At 41.5% G+C, this 25,261-nt stretch overlaps 4 protein-coding genes across 5 annotated transcripts in view; 3 read left to right on the top strand and 1 right to left on the bottom strand.

Moving 5' to 3' along the window:
• Window positions 1–2,357, bottom strand: part of zdhhc9 (zDHHC palmitoyltransferase 9) — a 33,839-nt gene extending 31,482 nt beyond the window's left edge. The window contains exon 1 of the mRNA XM_083786464.1: window positions 1,389–2,357. Within this exon, the coding sequence (XP_083642590.1) occupies window positions 1,389–1,552 (164 nt within the window). The 5' untranslated portion in view covers window positions 1,553–2,357. The remainder of the gene's footprint in view (window positions 1–1,388) is intronic.
• The window catches only part of tspan6 (tetraspanin 6), a 147,839-nt gene that overhangs the window by 104,175 nt on the left and 18,403 nt on the right, over window positions 1–25,261 (top strand). The window lies entirely within an intron of this gene.
• Window positions 6,559–12,340, top strand: trmt12 (tRNA methyltransferase 12 homolog). Its single transcript, XM_083785430.1, has 7 exons — window positions 6,559–6,689; window positions 7,739–7,904; window positions 8,023–8,218; window positions 8,309–8,459; window positions 8,556–8,665; window positions 8,876–9,033; window positions 11,569–12,340. Exons 1-7 carry the CDS (start codon window positions 6,613–6,615, stop codon window positions 11,983–11,985), a joined length of 1,275 nt encoding a protein of 424 aa, XP_083641556.1. The 5' UTR covers window positions 6,559–6,612; the 3' UTR covers window positions 11,986–12,340.
• Window positions 13,608–24,832, top strand: sytl4 (synaptotagmin-like 4). Of its 2 annotated transcripts, none has more exons than XM_083785428.1 (17): window positions 13,608–14,027; window positions 15,681–15,847; window positions 16,937–16,996; window positions 18,439–18,548; window positions 18,917–19,028; window positions 19,141–19,314; window positions 19,405–19,519; window positions 19,642–19,741; window positions 19,843–19,943; window positions 20,089–20,187; window positions 20,963–21,141; window positions 21,691–21,793; window positions 22,481–22,642; window positions 23,032–23,134; window positions 23,217–23,325; window positions 23,714–23,922; window positions 24,162–24,832. In XM_083785428.1, exons 2-17 carry the CDS (start codon window positions 15,729–15,731, stop codon window positions 24,308–24,310), a joined length of 2,004 nt encoding a protein of 667 aa, XP_083641554.1. In that variant the 5' UTR covers window positions 13,608–14,027; window positions 15,681–15,728; the 3' UTR covers window positions 24,311–24,832. The 2 variants fall into 2 exon arrangements, with proteins under 2 accessions (XP_083641554.1, XP_083641553.1); XM_083785427.1 differs by having other exon boundaries at window positions 13,609–14,027; window positions 16,937–17,152.

Raw genomic sequence — 25,261 nt, 5'->3', positions numbered from 1 at the left:
AGAGCGTGAAAAATAATAATAATCATGTAAATTAATATGTAATATTCTCCTGCTCATTTGCCAAAAGGCCTATGCCTATTTAACACAAGACATTTACAGTATCTTATTGATCTGGTACAGCTGGTACAGCTTTTATTATATCAGATGTCAGCATTAACACATCCAGATGGCAGATGCATCCAAAACTCTGAGCCTTTTCGTAGAGTATATGTGGCCACACTCTGTCACGCAGGGGTTTCAAATCAGATAATGTCTCAAATTGCCCTATAATGGTTGAGTTTAGGATTACCCCACCCCTCCACCCTGATCCCTTCCTCCCTCTCTGGCTCAATCTCCATGTTAACATCTATGCCCCTGGGGAGATCATTCTGGGCTGTAATATAAACGTATTGTGCTATCAAGCCTCCAGCCGAAAGCCACTGCAAGGCCTCCCGGAGCTCTGGCGCTTGCTATCGGTCTCGCCCAGGCTGGACAACAGCTCCTTCTGTACAGGCTAAGAGGAGAGCAGTGCCAGCATACACTATAGAGTACAGACAGAGTGACAGGGATGACATGCATGGGCTTGGCTAATGCAGGTGCAGCAACTAGCTTGTTCGTTCAATTTCTGGCTAGTATAGCGGTCCTGTGGCCCACCTATACTCAAAACACTGTTACAGCGACATGACTGTGTGTCTGATTTCTGGGATTGTAGAGTTGAGAAAGGAAGAGGGATGGGGTGGGTGGAGTCATGGGGTAGTGTTTGCAAATAAATTGATGACATTAGACAACTGTATATTGATATCAACTGTATATTGATGTTTTTGAGGATTCTATTTATGAAGCAGGATTAAGTGTGCTTCATAAATAAAAACAAGCATTCTCTTTCTTAAGACAAAGCTCTATAAGAGGAGTCGGAAACACATGCTGCAAATGAGGAGCAGCTGCTGATGGTGTGTGTTCTAATGGATCCATTGGGTTGTGCTAGTGGGTTGAGATAGGAGAAATGCTGAGACAACAAGAGGCCCTTTCACTCACAGAGCCCATTAAATATTAAACACTACAGTCAATAGTAAATCCCTGCTGTCCCTATAGGAGCTAAGAGTAGACACAAACCACAATCTGAGACTGTCCATGAGCCTATTACAATACTGAGCAGGGACATAATATGGGGCTCCAGTTTGAGTGTCTGAGAAAATGTGCCTGTAGGCTGTATGGATGTATTATAGCAATTAAGAAGTATCATAAACAATAGTCTACTGAACGAAGACGCGCTACGGGCCCCGTAGTATATAGAGCGTGTGCGGGTCATACTGGCTAGCCTACTATTTTGACAGCTATATTATGGCCAATATATTGCCATCAAACGACCAGAGATGTAAGGCAATGTATGAGTCTTAACTGTCACTTACTCAAATGCAAAGAAGAGCGAGCAAGTGCCGACGATGAGAAACATGGTCAGATAGAAGACGCCCTTCTGCCGGGCCATCATCACTCGTCCATCGCAGCAGAAAGTGTTTTTTCCCGGGAGCTTTTCCCATTTTCGCACCTTGCGCGTTATCATCACCGCCGACATGGTGATATTATTTCGTTCGGAGTTTTGGCCAGTATAGGTGTCCTTTGCTAAAAGACAGGATTCATTTGCTTTATAGCCTAACAAAATGATCAAGTGTCAGCCTTGTCCATTCCGGTGCATGGTGGGGTATTAATCAGTCCATGGCATGGATGATCTAAAATAATTATAATTCAGCCAATAAATCGATAAAGATGTGATCGCACAGCCTGGGATAGACTAACAAACACTGCGCTGAGAATGTCACACAATCCAAACACACATGACAGGTTCAATAATAGCCTGAATATAAGTGTGTCTCGGCGCACGAATGTAAAGCGTCTTTATCAACGTATAGCGTCGCAGTCATATAGCTTCACATTTCATCCATATTTTCAGACAAGTGATTATCTTCTTAATGCACCAGCTCATTCCGACATCCAGCTCCCATGCCTGTTAAAGCTGAGTAGCTGACAACCTTGATTCCTTGCTGTCCATTGAATATTGTAAATTGTTGATTGAAATTTATCCAAATGCTTGCGGCAGATGTTTTTGGCGACGAGAGAAAAAAATATCCAGTCGTGGTTCCTGCATTTGAAGGCTGGACCGTGGCCAGTTGACATTCATTCATATCATCTCGATAAATCATAAATGATCAAAACAGACGCAATGTTTCATGTTCCAATAAATTACAAGGGAATACGATATACTGGAAGATGGCAAATAAGCCTAATTCTTTATGAAAATAACGAAAATAATTCCTCGATCCGACGGAACAGGCAAATCAAAATAGTCGTTGGCCGTATGATAAGGTGTATTTTGCTGTGCTTTCCCGCAGGATGCAAGCTTGCCTGGTTTAGTCAATGGTAGCAGGAAACACGCCTAGATTGAACTGTCTAATCTTAAAGGGGCAGAACAGGTAAAATAAAAAAGAACAAAGGGAAAAAAATGTAAACCACATTCATAGAATAACAACTTTTCTTAAAAAAAAAATAATAATAATATATATATATATATATGTATATATATATTATTGTTTTTAAAGTGCATAACGCATAATGTATAACGCATTCGTAATATAATGCACATACATGATTGTTAGAACAAATTCTGATGTATTGAATTATCATTATTTTCATTCCACCAAATGGAAATGGGACCAAATATTCCAAAAATATTACCACTGTATATGAAATCACAAATTAAAGCCACATGCTTTCTTTTTCAATTCACAAAACCAAATGGGTGTTCGGACAAACCAGCACAGGGGCAAGCCGCCCTGCGTCCGAAACGGTTGAGAAATTACAGTTACCGTGTGGGCGTCCCCTCTACTGTACTGTACCGTCACTGTACTGTACTGTCACACCTGAAATCATCATTATATACAGTTAATACGTACAGTATGTGTGTGTTAGGCTGCACAACAGTGACACTTGGTTTTGAAAACCAACCAAATGCTGGGACAGACACAGGCAGCCAGGGACAGACGAAGGACAGACACAGGCAGCCAGGGACAGACGAAGGACAGACACAGGCAGCCAGGGACAGACACAGGCAGCCAGGGACAGACACAGGCAGCCAGGGACAGACACAGGCAGCCAGGGACAGACACAGGCAGCCAGGGACAGACGAAGGACAGACACAGGCAGCCAGGGACAGACGAAGGACAGACACAGGCAGCCAGGGACAGACGAAGCCAGGCAGCCAAAAAAGCTCTGTAATTAAGTAGTTGCACCACTTAAAAACATTATATACGGAATAAAATGTTTGCCATTGACTTCATGGCTGCCACATGACAGCACACCAATGTGAAGTGACTTCATGGCTGCCACATGACAGCACACCAATGTGAAGTGACTTCATGGCTGCCACATGACAGCACACCAATGTGAAGTGACTTCATGGCTGCCACATGACAGCACACCAATGTGAAGTGACTTCATGGCTGCCACATGACAGCACACCAATGTGAAGTGAGCGGTGCCTTTTATCATGATGATAATGTATGACAACCGTGCTGCTACCGACTAATACAGTGGTTTTCAACCAGTGGTCCGGGGACTGACCACCAGTGGTCAGGAGGATCCAGGTCACCCCCAGCTAAATGATGGAGTTGGTAACCAAATGGATCCTCACGGGTCCATTTGGTTTCATGTTACGCTCTCAAGAGTTAAATTATTGTTAAACATCTGCATACCTAATTTAAAAGGAGTCTACACAATTAGAGAATGTAGAAGAATAGACCAATCAGAGACAGGCGAGGGCGGGTCTTTTCCTAACCGAGATGCAGAAAAGATATACTCACCCTAGTCAGGCTGTGTATAGCAAAGTGAGAAAAGGATGAACGTAGCGAATCATTCCAGGCTAGCGTATTACGGCATATACTCGTTCCAGAGTAGGGTACTCCGACAACGGGTACAGTAAGTATAGGACCTACTCTGACAACAGTGTACAACTGGTATTGCATATCCAGATGGGGCATGCATTCCCAACTTGCATCGTTCCCGACATGCATTGTCCCCGAGTACGGACACCGGTTGAATGCATACTGTTTGATTGCGACCATAGGTCGCAGTTTACTATGAAAACTTGCATCTCGTGTGCATCACGCCTCGTGACACGCTCCACATATGGCCAATACGAATTAATTCCATATGTTGATCTGACCTCATCAAACCCTGCACACTGAGAGATGGAGAAGACAGGATCATCACCTAAATCTGACCTCACGGACACCACATTAATATAGTTTAACTCCTGCTTAACTGTGCCGTTTTAAGAAGCTCTGTTGTTTCAGAGCACTCACTCAGGGTGTCTTACTGGTACATACTACTGTGTGTGTGTGTGTGTGTGTGTGTGTGTGTGTGTGTGTGTGTGTGTGTGTGTGTGTGTGTGTGTGTGTGTGTGTGTGTGTGTGTGTGTGTGTATTGCACTTCTTGCTTTGTGTAAACCATGTCCAGAGGCAGCTCAACTGTACAATTCAATGAATCAGAAATATTTGTAGGCCATATTAGCCTATATTTGTGTGTAGGAGTTCCAATATATTAGACCATACATGGGCAATTGGCAGCCCCGGGTGCACTTAATGAGGCCAGCAGGTTAATATCGGAATAATGATATTTTAGTGTTTTCAGCTGTTCCAATTCCAAACAAGCAAACATTACCCGCTTTAATTACTTCTGCCTATATTAGTAGTTTAATGACTAGAATTAAAATTGTATTGTCTTTTTATGTCCAATGTATATTTGTATTTAAGTTCATAAAGTTAACATGAGTATAACTAAAATGCGTTTGAAATTAAATTATACTTTTCAGGATACAAATTGAAACAATCATTGTGAAGTGAGCGGTGCCATTTATCATGAGGCTAACCTCTAATGATAATGTAAGCCACATACAAAGATACAGTCTATACCATTCATTGTCAAATGTCAATGGAAGCCAGCGACATGAAGATACAAAGATGCATCCGATGTTTGTAGCTGCTGCAAAGGCTACAAAAATGTTGAGCTGGTTTCAACTTCAGACAAAGATACAAAGCTACAAATACGTTGTGTAGCTTTGCATCTTTGTATTTTTTGCAATCTGCCCGTGTGAACGCACCAATAAGACAAAAAGCCACACGTTGGAGCAGTGTTGTTTTCGTCGACTAAAACCAAGACGAAAATGTTCGTCGACTACCTTTTTTCACTGACGAAAACTACATGGAAACTATTAATGAAAACTAGGACAAGAGATCCAGTAGAAGTAATAGACAAGTCATTTTACACTTGGTTGCATGCTGAAAATGGCAGATCTACAAGCTCACAACGTGTCGCAAAATCAGCCATTAGGACGGCATCAAGGCCCCCCAAAACACAACACAAAATCTTATGACATTTAGTCGACTAAAAATAGACTAACACTAATACATTCTAGCTGACTAAAATGTGACTATAAAACGAAGTGAAAACTATCCAAGAGACTGACTAAAACTAACACTAACACTACAGTAACATTACATAAATGACCCAGAGCGGATAATAGATGTCATTTTTCACTAATGTACTGGAGGCTGTAAAGTAGTATAGATACAAGATAACACACATCACTCACCATCAGCTGACATAAGTGATTAAGGGCTTGTCGTCAGGCATATCCTCAGCACCAAAAGTGCACTTTTATGTGGAGTAGATGGGAATAGGTGGTTGAAGTCGTTTTTATCTCCGGACAACCTGAAATATAAATACATAAAATAATAAAGGCTGTGAGGAGAGCTTGATGAGTAATATTTCAAAGTACTAGAATCTTAAAATGCTGTCCTCCGAATCTAGTGGTTATCACACTGTTGGACAGTGGGGGCAGGGTGCCTTCATCATGCCCTTTGAGTATTATAATCATTGTTTTTACTCCATTAGTATATGCAAATATCTTATGTTCTGATGTATTGCATGTATACATCTATCAAAGATGCAATTACCTCTTTGTACAACAGGTTTAGCATACACAACAGTCACTCATAAAGATTATTAGTAACATACCAGCCAGGAATGAGAATGTAATTTCTTCAATATCTAATATTTTTAATTCAGAGATCAGTGCTTTGAAGAAGGAATTGCTCCTATCATAGAAACAAAACATGGTTTAGCTGTTTTTATTATGCAACATGCCATTATTAAGCTTTAGTTATAATATTATAATATGTTATAACCATGGTTATAACAAGTTTGTGGTGACTGGAAGAAATGTAAGCTTTTGGCTCTTTGTCTCCACCTATTGGTACGTGGTGATGCCTTCATCACCAGAGTGGCTGACTGACTGTGAGCTTGCGATATAAATAGTATAATTTAAGATTGATGTCATATTATGATATTCACATTTTTTGCACTTATAGTGCATCTTTATTTGATATTCTTATTTGCGATCACCGACCCACTTGACTACAGTCCATCATTACTTGTCTGTTTCTATAGTTTGTTTTGTTACAATAAAGTTTTCCACTTCAAATTGTCCCGTCTTAATAATAGTCCGACAGGCAACATGTTATTACGTTACATGTTCTTCTTCCTGATATAATATTTTCACGATTACTTTTGTTTTTGTCAATGTTGTATTCGTGCGCCGTTGAAATGGAACACGTCCCGTGCGTTCGTGTACCGCAATGCCATGCAGAGAAAATGAGGTAAGCCGTTTGATTAATTGATTGATTGATTGAAGTATTTATAGAACAGTTTGCAGAATTACAGTACATTTCAAGCACAACTCAATACAAAAACTGTTAACTGTGAGTGGACGACACCATAAAGCATTGCACTTGTTTACAAGAGGGTCCACCGTTTTCTAAATTAACTACATTTGCTACTGTAATAGCAACGAAAGAATATTCAGATTCTGCCCTGATACTGACATAATATTACATGACAGATGGCCGTCCTGCATGATCATCCAAGGCGAAAGCCCCAGCTGTGGCATTATAGGCCTACATACATTTCTATACACAGGCGCACATCCATAAAATCACTCATATTATATATGCCACTCATCGCGGCGGCATTAAATGTTCTAGCGCTCCGTTTCTACATGCATTAATTAATTACTGCGACCTGGTTGTCACTTTATTGTTTATTTTTGTATGAGGCTATGGGGGGAGGGCGGGGGGGGGGGGGTAATGGCGTACGTCCGTTCGGTTGGTGTGGCGTAATTAATGATGATGACACCTGTCGATTTGTATAAATTGCTCACTTTTTTGCACTGATCAATCAATGGCAATGTAATGTGTGCATGTATATGGAATTTTGATTCATTGAAAATACTTCGTTTATTAACAGTTTGCAGTAAAAAGGACAGGAAAGTACAGTTTAAGCTCTGGCTTGTTTCTATTCGGGTCCTTCATATTCAATTCATAGGAAAGACACGAAATGTAATATCACAGACATTCTCTATATAGCTACGAAAGCACTTTGTTTAAGAGAGTTTTATGTGATAGCATTAATCATTAACTATATGCATTCAGACAGTTGATTGGTAAACCTTTGATCAAATAATTTAGTTTGAATTGTTGTTTGTTACTATGTAATGCGTGTATATGGAATACATTCAGCCATTCTAGGGCTCCAAAGCGCTGGTTTGTTTAAGACCGTTTGTGATGTCTTATGCATACAGACTATTGATTGGTAAACCTTTGATCAAATCATGCATTTAGAATTTGTGTTTATTATTATTATTTTATAGGAAAGATTTGCAGTCCCAAGGAATTCTAGATCTGAGATTCTGTCTACAGAAAAACTATGATGGCAGAGTGGCCTTGCCCATCTTACTTTCCTGTCTATCAAAACTGGATCTGCAAAGCAAGAACCAAGTGGCTTCCAATGGCATCTGTGAAATAGTTTGGAGTCAGGTAATGGAGGCTGTTGGAGAACATAGTACATTCCAGTATCATCAATGGGTGAATTGTTTTTTTGTTTTTTTTAAGAATGCAGTACATTTCACTCCATTTTGTCTCGCTTCTGAAACAGGCAATGCCCAGATCAAAGAGGGAGAGGGGAAGGACAACTGGCAAACTACTAAACGTCCTGCAAGATCTGTTGGAATCGTATGGAGAGAACTGGACAGACGATCTGAAAGGGGACATTCCTCACAGCTACCAACGTCATGGAGACTTGGTAATAATGGCAGACAACCTTTTCTCGCGGCCAGTGTGGAAGAAAATGGGTAACAGCCTTAAATTCGGTTACACTTTTTCTTTCATCAAGAGGCGTGCCAAGTAATCACAGTTACAATATATTATACTTACTGCACTAGGTCAGGAGCTGTGGCCAGCCGTTGCCGAGGGGCTGGGTGCAAAGCGCCTGGCACACATGAGCCAAATCTCCAGGGATGGGTTTCGAACGCCTATAGTGACCATGCTCTTAGGAAAACACAGCTGGGTGACACATATAGACAATGGAATAAGGTGAATAATGCAGGCCTAATCAATCAGCAGATGTCTTTTTATGTTATACCTTGTCCCACCATGTTGCATCTATTAAAAGTCCTACTATTACTTCAGGTATGAGTTTGATGTTACCAAATCCATGTTCTCTGCGGGAAATATCACAGAGAAGCTCCGGGTAGCTGCTTTTGACTGCAGGGGGGAGACCGTGGTGGATCTATATGCAGGTAGGAAAACGTACATGCAGAACCATCATCCATAAATAAATACAATATATTTTACAACCCGGAATCTGTGATTCCATCTTAAATTATCTGGATTGTATTTAAAAAGGTACCCAAAAAAATCGGACAAAAGTTGAATATCGTACATTCCTAACTGAAACTAGTTTCTATGCTTTCATCCACTTATACATACTGTACTTTGTTTTGTCTCAGGTATTGGATACTTTACTCTCCCATATTTGGTGCATGCAGGAGCTAGCCACATTCATGCTTGTGAATGGAATCTTGATGCAGTGATAGCACTGAAGAAAAACCTTGAGGGAAACAGGGTATCAAATCGCTGTACCGTTCACTATGGAGACAACCGACAAGTAAGGAGAAAACATCTCTTTTTACACTTCATAGCATTAATCATAAATAATGATGAATAATGAATAAAGAAATTTCACACCTGAAGAAATCAGTTTACAGCAGGTGTGTAAAACAAAGTCCCACACACTGATACAGCTTGTGATGAATGTCTATGACCAAAAGATTGCATTAAACTTTGAAAGTTTATCAGCTGTGCATGCAGGTTTCCTGTGTGGGACTACTTCACTCTTCCTCAAGCTGAAGAAGGCAGCTTAGTCTGTCCGAAACATTGGTCCTTTAAAAGAAATCACACCCGTGTGAACTGAGTGGTGCATCTCCCCTCTCCCCTCTCTCTCTCTCTGTAATTAGCAGGCAACAGTGCAACACTATCTCTCTCTCTCTGTTTCTGGCACAACAGCGCCACTTTTGCCCCTACTGGTACTCTAAACATACCGGTAGTCACATAGGTTAGGACATAGTCAGTCCCATAGGTTAGGACGGACATTGCTGTTCTTTGGAGTGGTTGCACCACTAAAAAATTGTATTGGCACCAGGCACTGGCAGCTACAAGTGTGCGTGGCTACTCATCATTGACTTACAATGACTACAACCTCCCTCACTTAATCAAATCATTGCCTATTTTATACTATGATTCTATGCTGGTGTCGCATGAACATGTTGGATCGTTGTGTTGTGATCTTGTAGATCTGACATTTGAAAAAATGTTTTCCTATAATGACATGCAGCCCAATAGGGATGCCTGGTTGACAGTATGTAGTTACAGGAATGCTCCACTGTGTTTGTGACGTTTTGAATACCTGATTAGTAAACAGAATGTTTTGGAACATGGCGCTTTGTTGTCTGGTCCTACAATAACCAGAATCCACTGTGAAATCTTGGTTCTCACAGACAGACATTGCAGAGAGTGGAAAGTGGCTGTAGGTTTGATGTCTGCATGAATGTGCCACCCACGCAGACAACCTTTCCACTTCCTGCTTCAATAATACAGTGAACATTAACAGACTTAGTTAGCACCATGCAGTGATCATTCATTCTACCAATAAAGACATGGACATACATTAGAAGAACTGTGTGGAGTATTCCTTTGTAGAGACTCAGTTGACTGGGGAGGTAATGCATCTAAAAAATACTGAAGAAAAAAATATATATGCGGGCACACACACACACACACACACACACACACACACACACACACACACACACACACACACACACACACACACACACACACACACACACACACACACACACACACACACACACACACACACACACACACACACACACACACACACACACACACACAATTCATCTGCCGATTATTTATTTGGATCATGACACTTATTTAGTCATCACCTTAAAAATATATTTTAGACATGTTCTAACTCAGTGGTTCCCAAAGTGGGGTCCGGGGACCCTTGGGGGTACTTGAGGGAGTTCCAGGGGGGACCCCAACTAAATGATAGTTTGGAACCAAATGGGTCTGTAACTAGTGTACAAATGGAACTGGTCCATTTGGTTCCATTTGTACACTCTCAGAGTTAAATTAACATTGATTTTACAATATAAATTGGGGTCCCAGAGATAGAAATGCCATTAAATGAGGGTCCGTAGACTAAAGCATGTCAATCTGGGGGTACTTGAAATTAAAACGGGTTGATAATCACTGCTAGCGACATAAGAATCTTATGGGTGGTCCCTGACGTATATTTTCAAATGGGGGTCCGAGGGCTAATTAGTGTCAATTTGGGGGTCCTTGAAATGACAAAGTTTGGGAATCACTGTTCAACAAAATATAATTCATTGAAATTTTAATTTGATTAGCTGCTGATTAGGCTGCTATTCAAATAAAAGACAAACTAAATTTAAATTAATTAAAGCAACTCATGGTGTCTTTAGGCTTATTCTGACTGCATACATTTGATTAAAGAATAGCTACACATGTGTCAGTCTAGAAGGAACAGTACTCTTCTGAACTCAAATAGGTCATTTAAAAATAAATATTCAAGCCATATGTTTTGTTCTTGATACTATAATCGTTATGTGTCATATTTTGCTTTGCAGTTGCTACTGTGCAACTATCATCAGATTGTAAGGAAAGAGAAATGGCTCATTCCTCTTTAGTTTAGTTAACAAAAGCTATGGTTAAGTGGGAAATCACCTATGATGAATTGCAAAAAAACTCTAGTGATTAGTTGCCAATTCGATGAATCGATTACTAAATTACAACTAATTGAATAATCGATTTGATTACGATTAATCAATGAATCGTTGCAGCACACACACACACACACACACACACACACACACACACACACACACACACACACACACACACACACACACACACACACACACACACACACACACACACACACACACACACACACACACACACACACACACACACACACACAAAAATAGGGTTGAAAGTGGTTACATTTCTGTCTCGGGCAAACTACAGTATATATTACTAAAATGTCTTGGGGCAACTCAAAACCATAATAACAACCGATCTGATTGACGTTTCTCAGCTCCAGCTATGTGATGTTGCAGACAGAGTAAACCTTGGACTAATACCAAGCTCTGAGGAGGGCTGGCCTGTTGCCTGTCGACTGCTGAAGAGGAAGACTGGGGGTGTTTTACACATTCACCAGAATGTTACCACACCAGTACACAGCCCAGCAGTCATTGCTACCAGTGAACCAACCCAAACAGCTTCTGTGAAGAAGACCCACAGAGAGGTTTGGCAAGTCTGGGCTGATGACACATCGAATCGCATTGCCTCTCTATTCAAAGACATCACTTGCGGACGGTGGACAACAAGTATCCAGCATGTAGAGCATGTTAAGTCTTATGCACCTCATATTCACCATGTGGTGCTGGACCTGGAGTGCAGGCCACTCTATGATGAACTGACACTATCAATGACGAGTAATACATTCCAATAATGGTTTTAAGTTCTATGTTGTTGCTGTCAGACAAAAGCTGTGTATATCCCCCGTTTTATACTTTGCAGTACACAAAAGTAACAAAAATGGTTGATCTACAAAGTCACTCACAACTCATTGTGAACTTTTAGACTGAATGTTGGAAATGGCAACTTACACTCATGTGTGCTCAACTAATCTCTGAAGACAGATTCAGAGCTCTGCAGCTGAATCTGTCGGCAACTCCTGTTACAACGTTGTTTTGTTAGGAATGAAAACATAGGAGCACCACCGGAATAGGAGGGCCGAGGGAGAGTGAACGGGCCGACATCCGGTCTCTACGTGGGGAATTGGTGATGCCCCAGAGGCAAATTCAAAGGGAAACAAAATGTTTTTGGCCAATGGGTTGGTGCTCAACATACTGTCTCACCTTCAAAATACCACTCTATGTTCTATATACAATTTAAGGCATTTAGCAGACGCTCTAAGTCCAGAGCAATTTACAGTAAGAAAGAGCACATGGTAATCAGTGTAATACATCAAATACATAGAAGTATAGTCATCAAGGATCATAAGTAAGCTAAGAACCTAACATTCGTCAGTAGACAGTAGAATATCTTTACAATGAAAAGTATACACTTCTCTATAGAATGCTATGTGACATAGCATTCTATAGAGAAGTGTATACTTGTCTACATAATTTTAGCCTTTGCATACGCTTGAGGCTAGGGCAGGTGCTACAGCAAGTAGCACTTGCCCTAGGGGAGACATTATTCCATCATCTACTGATCTACTGATATCAGCACTGAGCACCCCCCCCCCCCCTTAGTTACAGTACCTTACTGTAACCTAGCAATGGCCGTGGTCAGCTGTTAAGAACAAAGTAACAAATCATTTAAGGCAAGCCATTTAAACCTTTTTGCAAGGTTATACATTTTTCTGCTTAAAGAGAAAATAATGATGCTGATGAATAATTATTAATGTAGAGTTTGCAGCAGTGCTGGGCAGTGGGCAGACATACATATGGCATAAGGCGATGACAGATGCTGTCAAATATCTGTGTAAATATGAATAGGTGCCTGAATTTTAATTAAAGTGTCAACTAGCAATATTTATATTGTTATAAAGATAAACAAAATCGAAAAGGAACTGACATTCACCATATTATGTCATCTGTGGTATGGGTTACAAAACGCTTTTTGTTAAAAAGTTAGACAACAATTATCACTGTTATAGTGTCTTGTGTACTAGTGTAAACAGTCACTGGACTCTGAAAATAAATGCAGGTCGCTCAACAATTTGTAATTTCCTCTCAGGAGAGAGAGAACCAGATAACCCATTCAGGCTAGCTCTGTCCATAGCTCTAATGCACGATTCATTAATGAAGGCCAGACCTACTTCCAGACTTTTAATAGTTCCAATTTTGTCTGCCATTTTTTGGCCTTTGTATTAGGGCCACGGCTGACGGCCCACGCTGATGTTATCAAATCAAAACCACCAACAGCAGCCATGGGATGCAATGACGTGCTTTTGCAGCAAACCAAACAAACGCCCAATTTTCTAAATTACTTACCAAGTATAATTTTGAGGGGGGAGTTGAGTCAGTCGACCTCTTCAGAAATCAACAAGTGTTACAGAATTTCATTAATGGCCCGAATTTTCCACATAGACGGCGAGGGAGGCAAACAACCGAGCCAAGACAAGAGGAAATAAATACACCTGTCATGGAAAATGCGGAGCTGCACTTTTGGAGGTAGACCACAAACTTTCCTTCCTTATCTTCCGGGTACTTGGAAGCTTCCTCCAGTCCAAACGGAGCGGAGCGCAGTGTGTAGTCTAGTCTGTACGAGACAAGCTGCACTGTCGCCGCAGAGGGAGGTAATTCAAATTAAATGGATCTATTTACGACGACCACACCAAAAGCCGTCTAAAGTCTGTATGAATGAAAGTACTTTATCATTCTGAACACGGTTTTTCTATACATCTGCGAAATTGTCTTCCGATCATCCGCAGCGTGAGAAGAAAGTCCTATCCCCGGGAGAGACGACAACTTTGAACAACAGGTGTGTATGTGTTCATGATGTACTACACAGTATGTTATTTTTCAATATTTTCTCACGCCAAAACATTCGTTTCACAAGTCTGCACAACTGCATTATTTAGTGCACTATTTATTATTATCTATTTAGTGTTTGAAAATCGATTTTGCACTACTTAATTGCACGTGAATGATCAGTTAACAGTTATTAATATGCCCTACATTTACTGATACTCCCAGCCCTTGAATGGCTGTGATATTCCATAAATTTCCATGTATTCCATATTATATATATCCATCTACTGTATCTGTCAACAACAGACGACAACAACAACAGTCTGTATTGCTTTGTCACTCTAAATTCATTAGAATCAGAAGTAAACTAGAAATTAGTATGTGTGCATACAGTGTACAAAGAAAATGTACACTGTATGTCTACTGTTGTGAGTTTGGTGAAGAGGAAATTAGTTGGTGCAATTTGAGACACTAAATTATAGTGTAGGTACTAGGTAGCTTGATATCCTCCTATAACCCCATGTCATGCCTTCTTTTTTTCCCCCTAAAGATTATTCTAGTTAGTGCAATGTCCTCACTGTCTCTTTTAATGACGCATGCATGCAAGGTTAATTCCCTGGAAGTTGCTTTACTGGTATTTTACTGTGTGCTTGAGCCAGCCTGGGTGGCCTAAGGCATTCAAACAATGAGGAAAAAGTTTCCTTATTTTTGTGATTGTGTGTGTACTGTAACTGTAGGTATAGAAGACAATCAGCACACATCTGAAAACTCAACTTTTCGCCTCTACTTCTACTTGTTTAACTTCAAATGGAGCGTGACGTTCAGATAGGAACATGGCCAATGACAACCTTCATATCAGGATTAAGCAGCTGAGCTCCACCCGGCCCTCTGTATCCTTAAAGGGTGGGAGCCAGCCCTGTAGGATAGGTTGAGCCCTTGTTGTTTTAGCCTGTCCTGTTCCCACTCTCTCCACAAGTTAACCTTTCACCCTGGCCGAGGCTCCCTGTGGGGGTTTAAGTCTCAGACAGCTTGGTTGCTGGGAGACTTGAATCTTGTGATTTATTGATTTTAAGAAGGGGAAAAAATGGGCCATGGCCCATGTTATGTACTTATGTATGTTCTCATGCCATACTTCCTCTTATCATATGACACAGTGTACTGGAAATATAGCTCTAACTAAAGCCCAACCTGATGACTTAATTCTCATGGTCTTTTGATAGTCACATGACTGACTGGTGGTGGGTATAAATTTGGGGAACACATTACTTATTTTGGAAAAACTAATGCTTGTCAATTGTGTCAATACTATGGCATTCTTGGCATGTGATGTCATTGGCCGGTAGTCCAAGTCTGGCAGTGTGCCGCAGGTTCGACTCCCGATCCCGACGGCCTTTACTGTATGTCACTCCCCCATCTCTCTCCCCCCATTTCCTGTCAGCCTACTGCCTGTCCAACAACAACCCTGTCTATCCATCTCGTAGTCTGTACCCAATCCTGTGACTAACATGATTGAACGTACTAAGGACGTTCAATCAAGGTGCTGGGGCTTCCGTTCTTCTTATTCACTTTCTAAAGATCTGTAAGTCATAAACGAAAAAATAATTCACCTTTTGACTTCTAGTAAAAAAGTGTCAAGTCAGTATGTGTTGTCCCTCTTTCACAGCCCCTGGATTGGGCTGGTTAGCCTGTGCACAGGACCTGTGAAGTGACGATGCCCCAGGCTGCAGACATGATTAACCTGGCCTTCCTGACTGACAGTGAGCGTGAGGTGATCCTGGAGGTCCTGCGCAGGGATGAGGAGCTCAGGCAGGCTGAAGAGCAGCGTGTACGGTGAGAAGAACAATCTTTGTACTCACTACTGACATAATGACTTCATATGACTAACATCATACTATAATTAACCGAATGTGTGTGTGTCTGTGTGTGTGTGTGTGTGTGTGTCTGTCAGAAACAGTGCCGTAACTCCTTACTGCCTGCACCAATCAGTCCCACTTTTCACACAGGCATTGACCATATGCATATGGAGGGCGTAACGAAGCCCTTTTTTCGATTTGACACATTCATGATTATTAATTAATGTATTAGCCAATTACAAACGCAACCGGGCACAGTACCCTTCACAGCCACAAGGGGGGGGGGCAAATATCTCACAACGGGTAAGGACTAGTAATAGTAACACACAGAACACGTCTGCACACATGCTCTATTTATTGTGCACAACTGCATGTTCTCACCAGCAGTGTCCAGTGAGATGTTGAACGCCTACATTAACTTGGGAGCGGAAGTGAAGCATCCTAAAACCATTATCATCTCTAGAGACTGAAACAAGCACTACTTTGACTGGGACTGCCCTTAAAGTCACAAAGGTGGCATCTAAACGTATAGGAAGGGGCATGGCTCTTGTTCTAGCTACTTAGCACCAGTGGTGTCATGCTCGTAGAACACAGTACCACGCCGTGGTACAAGTAATTTTTTGACGTGCACGCACAGGGACAGAACGGAACGGTGCATGTGCGTGTACACTAGAACGCGTCCCCCTAGATTCAAGAGAAGACACACCTAATCAACCTTGCATCATCAGACATTCCAAGACCCAGTGGTCTAGGTTTACTGGCGCCTCCTCCATTAAAGAACAGATTAATTCGTCCAAAGCAAACTTTTTAGTTTAGCTAGTGTGCAGTAAAGATGTTTGTCTGCAGTAAAGATGTTTGTCTGACTTTAAGTCTACTTACTTAGCACTTGTCTTTAGCAGTCTGGTACTTACACATCTACCTCATTATGAGCTTTCTAGAATCACAGGGCTGTTGTCTGCATGCTAAAACTAAGACCCTTGTCATCCTTAACATTTGCCTCCTCAGGCTAGTAATAAAAACATTGAAGGGTATTCTGTGTTTTGCAAATGAGTGTTTCTTGCTACAGGAAGCTGAAGGCAGAGATGCTGGACATCAAGAGGAAGGGGGCCAAGCGCGGAAGTGGAAGGTACAGTCAACGCACCTGTGGTCGCTGCCAGGAGCCTCTGAGTCGCCTGACTCTCACCTCTAGCCAATGTAGGGCATGTAATCACTACGTGTGCCGGAACTGCCGAACACCCCAGCCCAGTGGATCATGGCTGTGCAGTGTGTGTGCCAAAGAGTCGTAAGAGACTCCCTTTTTTCTGTATATTACTTCTGCCTTGACTGACCATAGTCTCATTTAGCCAGATAACTAGAGATTTCACCTACCGATACGTCTATTGACTTCTAAATTCAATGTAGAGGCTAAAATTCGTTGGAAACAATTTGGAGATTAAAAATAATACTTTACAGAACCAATCCTGTGCCTGCCATACAATGTGAGTTTATGGTCACATTTTGTATTCTTTAATGTATTTCTCTTGAACTCGGTTTCCCATGTATTTGATAACGGAAGTAGCTCGTTCAGGTGATTTCCGGTGGATTACCATATATGGTTGTGTCCTGGTAGAAGCTCACTAGCCCAGAGCATGTTTGCACCTCCGTGAGAGGGATGCTTGTAAGCAGCGTGGTGTCGCTGGCAAGGTAGGTATGTTGCCTCAATGGCAAGTCAACACAAGTTATGTGTTTGGTTTATGTTATGTTTTCAATATGAGTTTAATTTATGGATTATTTTTGTTACAGTTTATTGTGTTCTTTGGGCTCCCGTATGTACTGCACGCATTCCCTGCCAGTGAGGTACGGTAATATCCATTTCCAAGTGTATTTGTTTTCTCGGGTGCAGTACTTAGTTTAGACTAGTCATTGGTTAGACCAGTCGTTAGTCCTACAACCTATGTCAAACCCTCACCCTAACCTCCCACGGGGCAGCACACCTAAACCTAACCTTAACCCTCTCCCAAACCTTAACGCACCCCTCACCAACCTTAATCCGGTCGTTTTAACGCACCGCCCACCAACCTTAATCCGGTCCTCTTAACGCACCCCTCACCTTATGTCTAACCAATGCTATGTCTAACCAAAGGATGCCTCCTGTTTTTCATATGTGTTAAAATTTGTTCAAGGTTTTTCTGATCGTTGTTTATTTTTCTGTTTTATAGTTTGACGTTGGTTTACGACCGTTGGTTTGTTGGTATGAAGAAGTTGGTCTAATAAACCACCAGTAAAGAGAACTACTGACTCGTTCTTGAGTGATGGGAGTGACAAAAACAACGACTTTAGGGCAGTCCGTTATATTGGGATGATATCTGGATTGGTTTCCAAAGTAGTGGGCCACGGGTGTAGGTTTGTTAGCAGAGGTTTTCTCTGCTGTTGTAGCCCCTACATTGAATTCGTAATAGTATCGGTAGGCAGAGATCTCCAGTGGCTGGTTCTTTCTCTGGTTGACTGTGAGACCATCATCACTTGCAAATCCTATATCTGTGTAAGAACCTTCATTGCAATAAGGAAGTACATTATTTTGTTTTATAGGAATATAAAGAAATGCACAGGGGATTGGTTCTATGATCAAAGGGTCAACCGTTTCTTCACTAGTCCTGGACACGACCTTGTGAGAAGCTCCCTAAAAAAGAGACCGCCATGTGAGTACCGAGTGCAGAAAGAGGAAGTGGGCATACACTGTTGAACAAGGAAGCTCGGCCTGGGCCGAAAGGAATGTCTGGGTCATTGGAATGTTGTTGTCCCAAATAAATGGAATGAGGAAATAGTACAAAGAGAGAAAAGGAAAAAAACATTCTGCGAGTAGGCTCGCTTGTGATTTAACTGCTTTAAACCTGGTGTCCCTATTTAGTCATTACAGGTGAATATATTCCAAATATAAAATAACAAAAGTGGCCAATCTACAAGCTGATCTACAAGCTCACAACACATTTTAAATCAGCTATTTTCTGTTATTCATCTTATGACGATGTATGCAGGGATTAAGTTAAATATTTGTCTTGTCATACAGTGAAGAAGAGGGAAACAATGGGTGAATTGCTGTTAAAGAATCCAGAGTTGAATCGCAGCCAACCTGCCCCCGTGCCTCGACCCAGACAGAAAGATCAGACAATGCACAAGAGGTGATGAATCACATGAATTTTGTAATTAAATTCCTAAAATATATTCTACACTGATGTTTGATTTGTGGATTTATGAAATCTCCAACCAGTGCTGACACATTCTCCTTGACAGTCCACCAAGTGATGCTTCTGGGTCTGTTGCATCGAGGGAGTCTTACACTGAGAAGGAGCATGTCGAGTTGAAGGACCTGCAACAACGCAGCGACACGGAGTCTGCAGAAAAGGCCAGTCTGTGCAGTACTAAAGCGGAGACAGAGTCTGGCCGTGGGACGCCTGACCTACCGAGGTAAATGAACATGCAGAGGTGCAAAGGTAATGGCGCTACTGTACATGCTAGTTTGACAACATTTAAATGTTAAATGCTATCATCTTCCAGGGAAGAGAAGGCAGTGGGTCGATCAAGTCCAGCTGGATCCACCGCTTCCAGTCTGACCACCCCCATCAAACCTGATAGAGTCAGCATTCACAGCTCCGACTCTTTAGCAAACACTGTGAGAGACCTGGCTACTACACGTATATTATATGTATACTGTAGCTCATTCTATAACAGATTGGCTTCACAGTCGATCTGTGGTTACAGGCTGACTGTAACATAATTTCCCTCTCACTGTAGGACTCGGAGGCTAAACAGGTCAGTTCGAGTTCTGAGGCAGGTGGCATGGAAGTCGATAGACTTTTCAAGAAGAGTATCAAACATGGTCCAAAGCCTCCAGGTAAGCCTCCTGTCTCTTTTATCCGTCCGTTTCCGAGCATTGGAGAATTCTGGTGTCAGATTGAGCTCTGTTATCTGGGCTACTTTATTATGTTTTAACAGAGCACACGTCAGCCCTGGACCTCCGTGAGGAGGGAGGTGGCAAGCTATCACAGGGATCTATGGGCAACAGGAGCCATTCTGTGCCAGGCCTTGATTTGCAGGTAAATCTTTAACCTCACTTTTTCCTCCTTCACAATTTCTAACCGTGGTATCTGTCTTTTTTGATCTCCAACAAGGAGAGGTTGACAGGGAAAGATGCTGTTGTGCGTGTATATAACTTAATACTTGTCTACTGTACTACTACAGGAAGACGAGGAGGAAGATGAGGATATTGATAACTTGGTTAGCATCTATTCTATGAGAAAGACGGTGAACTCAAGTACCTCCAGTCTGGCCAGTTCAAAGGTAAAACTAACTGTTATTGATCTTTCTCCTAATGCTGCGTGCATACACTAACGAAACAACCAAGCATTGCGGCCAGATCGCCATTAAAGTGTTGCTCAAGCCACATTGTGTAAATGAAAGGGGTAACGTTGGTAGCACCAGGAACTGTGAATTTGTCTTCCTTTTACCGAATAGAGCAGGAATAGTGGGGAGAATAGGGGAGTGGAAATGGTGAAAGAAAAACTAAAATGGTGAAGCCAGCTCAACTTTTTTTTGTATAGCATAGCATCATGCAGTGTCGCAGTCGGGCATCAGCTTGTAGCTTCATGTCCCTGTCTTCCTTGAAAATGTCTTGTCATGCATAGAAGGAGGCATGAGGTCAGTCCGCTGCCCCCCCAGGTTGGCAGAGGAAGTGTAGCGCCCAGGATTACATAGATAATTGGCACTGGGTGAAAAGAAAACTGGGTTACAAAATCGTGGGATAAAAACAAATATATATATATATATGTCTTGTCTGCCTTGTCGGCGGTGTTTGTGTGATCACAGCATTGTGTTTACACTTGTCATTTATTGCATCACCACACAGGATGTGGTGTGAAGTTAATGGGACATTGTCTGTTTCTCTAGTGGACGAAGTACAGAACCGCCGAACCGGTCAAGTTTACGAAGTCGTTTTTAAGTGGTTACATGATTTGGTTTAAAATATCCTTTTTACAATTGATGTGTATATGTGCAGTTTACAGTAACCAATAATTATTCAACAGTATCTCATCCCAGGTCTTTCATGTTTCTCCAGGGCACATCGAGCAGTATGATGAGTATCTACAGTGAGAACGGGGACTATGACTGTGTAGAAGTGACTGGGGACCTCACCTTTTCTCTCAGCTATGATGAACATACCCAGAGCTTCAATGTCTTCATCAATGAGTGTCAACGGCTGGCCTACGGGGACTCCTCTCGGAGACGCTCCAACCCGTAAGTAGACACTAGCTAGCACTCCACTGAGCCAGGTTACACTGTGGGGATCGACCAAAGCACAGCAAAAAGTGTAATTTGCAGCATAGTGGAAAGTGGAAACCCTGCGTGTTGAATAGCCTTCTCTTCGTATCCATAACATTGTTCAGTAATGATGTTAAAATGAGGTGATTCAAAGTTACGGCATTTCATTCCCATATATTTTCTGTACAGCTGGTCCAATGTCTGTCATTTCAACCCTTCAAACTATAGGCTGCAGCAGTGTTGACTCAAAACAACGTGACTCCAAGAAATCTTTGTTTACTCCATACACACCCCTAACTTGACTTTGATCAGCTTAGATAAGGGGGCTGCTGTGTTTACATAATGACTTCCTAGAGGTGTTTACTCGAGTTCCACAGGAAATTGAAAGTCAACAGACATTTTTTCAATCCCATTTTATTTGAGAAATGCAGAGAAATTAAGGTTGTGTTGGGTTTTCTGCACCAATTACAAAACATTTTTATTAGGACAATTTAACAGTAAACACCCCACTTTTTTGTTTTTCAGATATGTCAAATGCTACCTTCTCCCAGAGAAGACCCGGCAAAGCAAAAGGAAAACCAGTACCAAGAGGAACACGGTGAACCCAATCTACAAAGAGACATTGAAGGTGGTTACACACATCTTACAGTATATACTTCATACCCCTCTACAACAAATCGGCAGACGATCTAGCTTGTAGATCGGCTATTTCCGACTAATGTTCACCCCCAGAAAAGTGTGCCGGCCAGAGGCTGTGGACTTAATGACACTCCTTCATTACTGATCCCACTCCATGTCTCATTTAGAGAATGACTCCACCTACACAGACTGGATTTAAGATCCATGTTGACATTGTAGACGGCAAACCAATATTGATTTTATTGCCGTCTTGTTTGTCCTGCATATGTATACCAGCAACTTTAAAACAGTGGCTGAAGGCAAAATAATTAATAGCCTCCTGGTTTTTGATGAGCTCTTTATATCGTTTATATAACATTACAAGTAAGAAATGGAGTGAAAAGTGAAAAGTTTTTATGTCAATATTCAAATAACTATTGCTTTCCATTTAATAATGGTTGTGCTAATCAGGTGTTGGTGTAACACTTTCTAGATCAGGAGGTGGACACAAAGTTTGCTAATGTTTTATCATTAAATTGAACAGTACAATTACATTCTTCCATTTTCCAATTTCTCTCACATGCTGTTAACACCTGTAGTGGCTTCGCCTACCCCTAGGGATACATGTACCCCCATTTGAGAAATACTGATTTAGACAATAATCACCTGAGACACTCGACTCCCTGTCCTCTTCCAGTATGCCATCAGTCGTTCACAGCTGCAGACCCGCTCCGTTTTGCTGTCTGTGTGGCACCATGGTCGCATCAGCCGCAACGCCTTCCTGGGTGAGGTGGAGGTTGCCCTGGACTGCCACGACCTGGACTCTCCTCAGGAGCAATGTGTTCCACTCATGGGCAAGGTATGTCACGGAGAGGGCTTTTAACTAAATCACTCTCTATACTTAGTAAACTTGACCTGAGTTGGCTCTGTACTTTGTCCTCTCTTTTTCAGCCTCTACAACAAATGTCTTTGCTGAAAATAGCTGATTTAGAGCTTTCAGATCCGCTCTAATCTAGTAGTAACAGTAGAAACCCCAACATTTTTATTTCCAGGGAGAAAAAACAGTCTGGGGCCTTCTGATCGTTAAATTGACACGTACACGCACACTCCTCAATCTCCCTCTCTGTCGCTCTAATTAATTAGTCTCATGTCATGCAGCTGTGCCCTAGTTTCTCCCGACGGCTGCCTATGCCATAAAAAGCATAGGTGAGTTCCAGTCTAGTAGTAACATGGTTATCTTACATACAGGGAGTTCCTGCCCAGGCTTCCATCTTTGCTCAGTACAGAGGGGAGCTGGTAATCTCCTTGAAGTACATCACACCCAAAAAACCAACAGATGACAAACGCAAAGGTAAGGTACTGCTTGTACAAGAGCATAACAGACACGCACAGTCAGCTCTAACCTGTGTTTTAATGCGAGTGTCTTCCTCTAGGCAAAAAGGCAAAGGCTGAAGAAGGGGGAGAGCTGCACGTCCTGATTAAAGAGGCAAAGAGTCTGACAGCAATGAAATCTGGGGGCACGTCAGATTCCTTCGTGAAAGGGTTAGTGCCAAACCATGCACCTATATAACATATCAATCTGTTTTATAATACTGCTTTCGGACAGAAATGGTATGTTCAAAACCTTTTTGTTTTTAAGATTTAAAATAGGGAAAATAGCCCATACAAGCTCACAAACTCTTGCATTGTGAGCCATTTTGAACTTGTAGATCTGTTATTTTCACTTCATTTGTGTGACACTTGTATGATGAAGTAGTAGGGCATTCATTTATGAAAAAATAAAAAACAGAAAAAACAGATGCAATAGGTTTCTGCCCGACAGCAACGATAAGTAAAACTCAACACAGATTCAATTACCCAGTGGTTCCAGTTTTCAAATTAGCTTTGTATGATCCCTAAAACACTACCGTAATTTGTTCTGCCACCACAGATACTTATTACCAGCGAAGGCCAAGTTCACAAAGAGGAAGACCCCAGTGGTGAAGAAGAGTCTGAATCCTCACTATGACCACACGTTTGTATACAAGGAGCTGAGCCTGGAGCAGCTTCCAGGCATGTGTCTGGAGTTGACTGTGTGGGACAGAGAGGCACTGTCTAGTAATGACTTTCTGGGAGGGGTTCGCCTCAGCACTGGCACTGGTACGTATTTCATTTTGAACCTGAATGCATTGGTCCTGCTTGTTCATGGTTTAAACTTAAAGGACCATACCAGGCTCAGCATCAATAAATGAGATCTATTTGCGCGTTTAGCCATACACAGGAAAACATTTAATGGCTTTATTCTTAGAGGAAAATGTAAAATGGTATTATCCATGTCCATAATGTTACCCTGCTGAGTGTACACATGTATTCACTGTGCTAATTGTTTGCCTGTGCAGGCACTCTGACAACTGGGAAGGAAGAAGTGGAAATGGACTCGGTTGGAGAAGAAATTAGTATCTGGCAGAAGATGATGCAGTACCCCGACTCATGGGCAGAGGGCACTCTTCTGCTGCGCTCCTCTATGGGGAAGACCCAGGCCAAATGAGGACACTAACTATAAACTCTAAACTGGAGATGTGTGGACACTGAGATGGGGACATGCTGACTAGAGGCAATTTGTGAGACTGACTTAAATTAATTTGCAAGCCAAGCTGACCAGCAGCCCAATCGGCTTGTCTGAACAAACAATATTATTTACTGTAAGCTAACAGATGGCTTATTTGCCAGCTGAACACTAAAGCCCATGACACATATGCCTCTATGTATTATTACACAAATATTTAAAGTCTTAAAAGGACATTGCCATATTCACACGAGATGTCGTCAGAACAACATGGCTGACATGTGAATAGTCAATTATCTGCCATTTGGGTCTCCACAAAGCAGTACCAATTGTTTTGCGGGAATTCATTGTTTTCTTGTCACTGTTGAATATGTGCCATAAGCTCTTGCTTTATTTTATTCAAGTGCCTTGATGCACTCACTGTAGGGTTGGTTTCAACTATTTATATTTTTGCAATTCAGAAATCACACTGCACTCATATACAATAAATGGTGTAATGTTGCATTATGATTTCCTACTTGGAAAACTGATCATTATACTGTAAATGTTAAACAAACTGCTGGTGTTAAAAACAGAGCATAGCTCAGTCCATGCAGTAATATCGTGGTCCATGGTAATTCATTATACTGCAAGCTTCATACATTTATATGTTAACTTATCTTTTATAGTAGTTGCACAAAATCTATATTTTTTATCAAATTAGATTTGTAATTTTAGACCTAGTCGGAGTGTCCATCAGAAATTATCTAAATGTTGGATTTAAATATTCTCTAATAAAAACTAAAAGGAAAATGTCTGCATCTGTTTTTAACCATGTACAAATCAGTTGGTTCCAAACACTCGCTCTCTACCAGAATGTGTGTCCTCTGTAGTAAGGTCATTTGGTCTTGGCTCCACAACCATTTCATCATTTTACCTCCAATTCCAGTCCTA

This window comes from Protomyctophum parallelum, assembly GCF_964188405.1.
Source record: "Protomyctophum parallelum genome assembly, chromosome: 16".
Taxonomy (NCBI): Eukaryota; Metazoa; Chordata; class Actinopteri; order Myctophiformes; family Myctophidae; genus Protomyctophum; species Protomyctophum parallelum.
The sequence above is the reverse complement of the archived record's forward strand: the minus strand, read 5'-3'. Positions and strand labels throughout refer to the sequence as shown.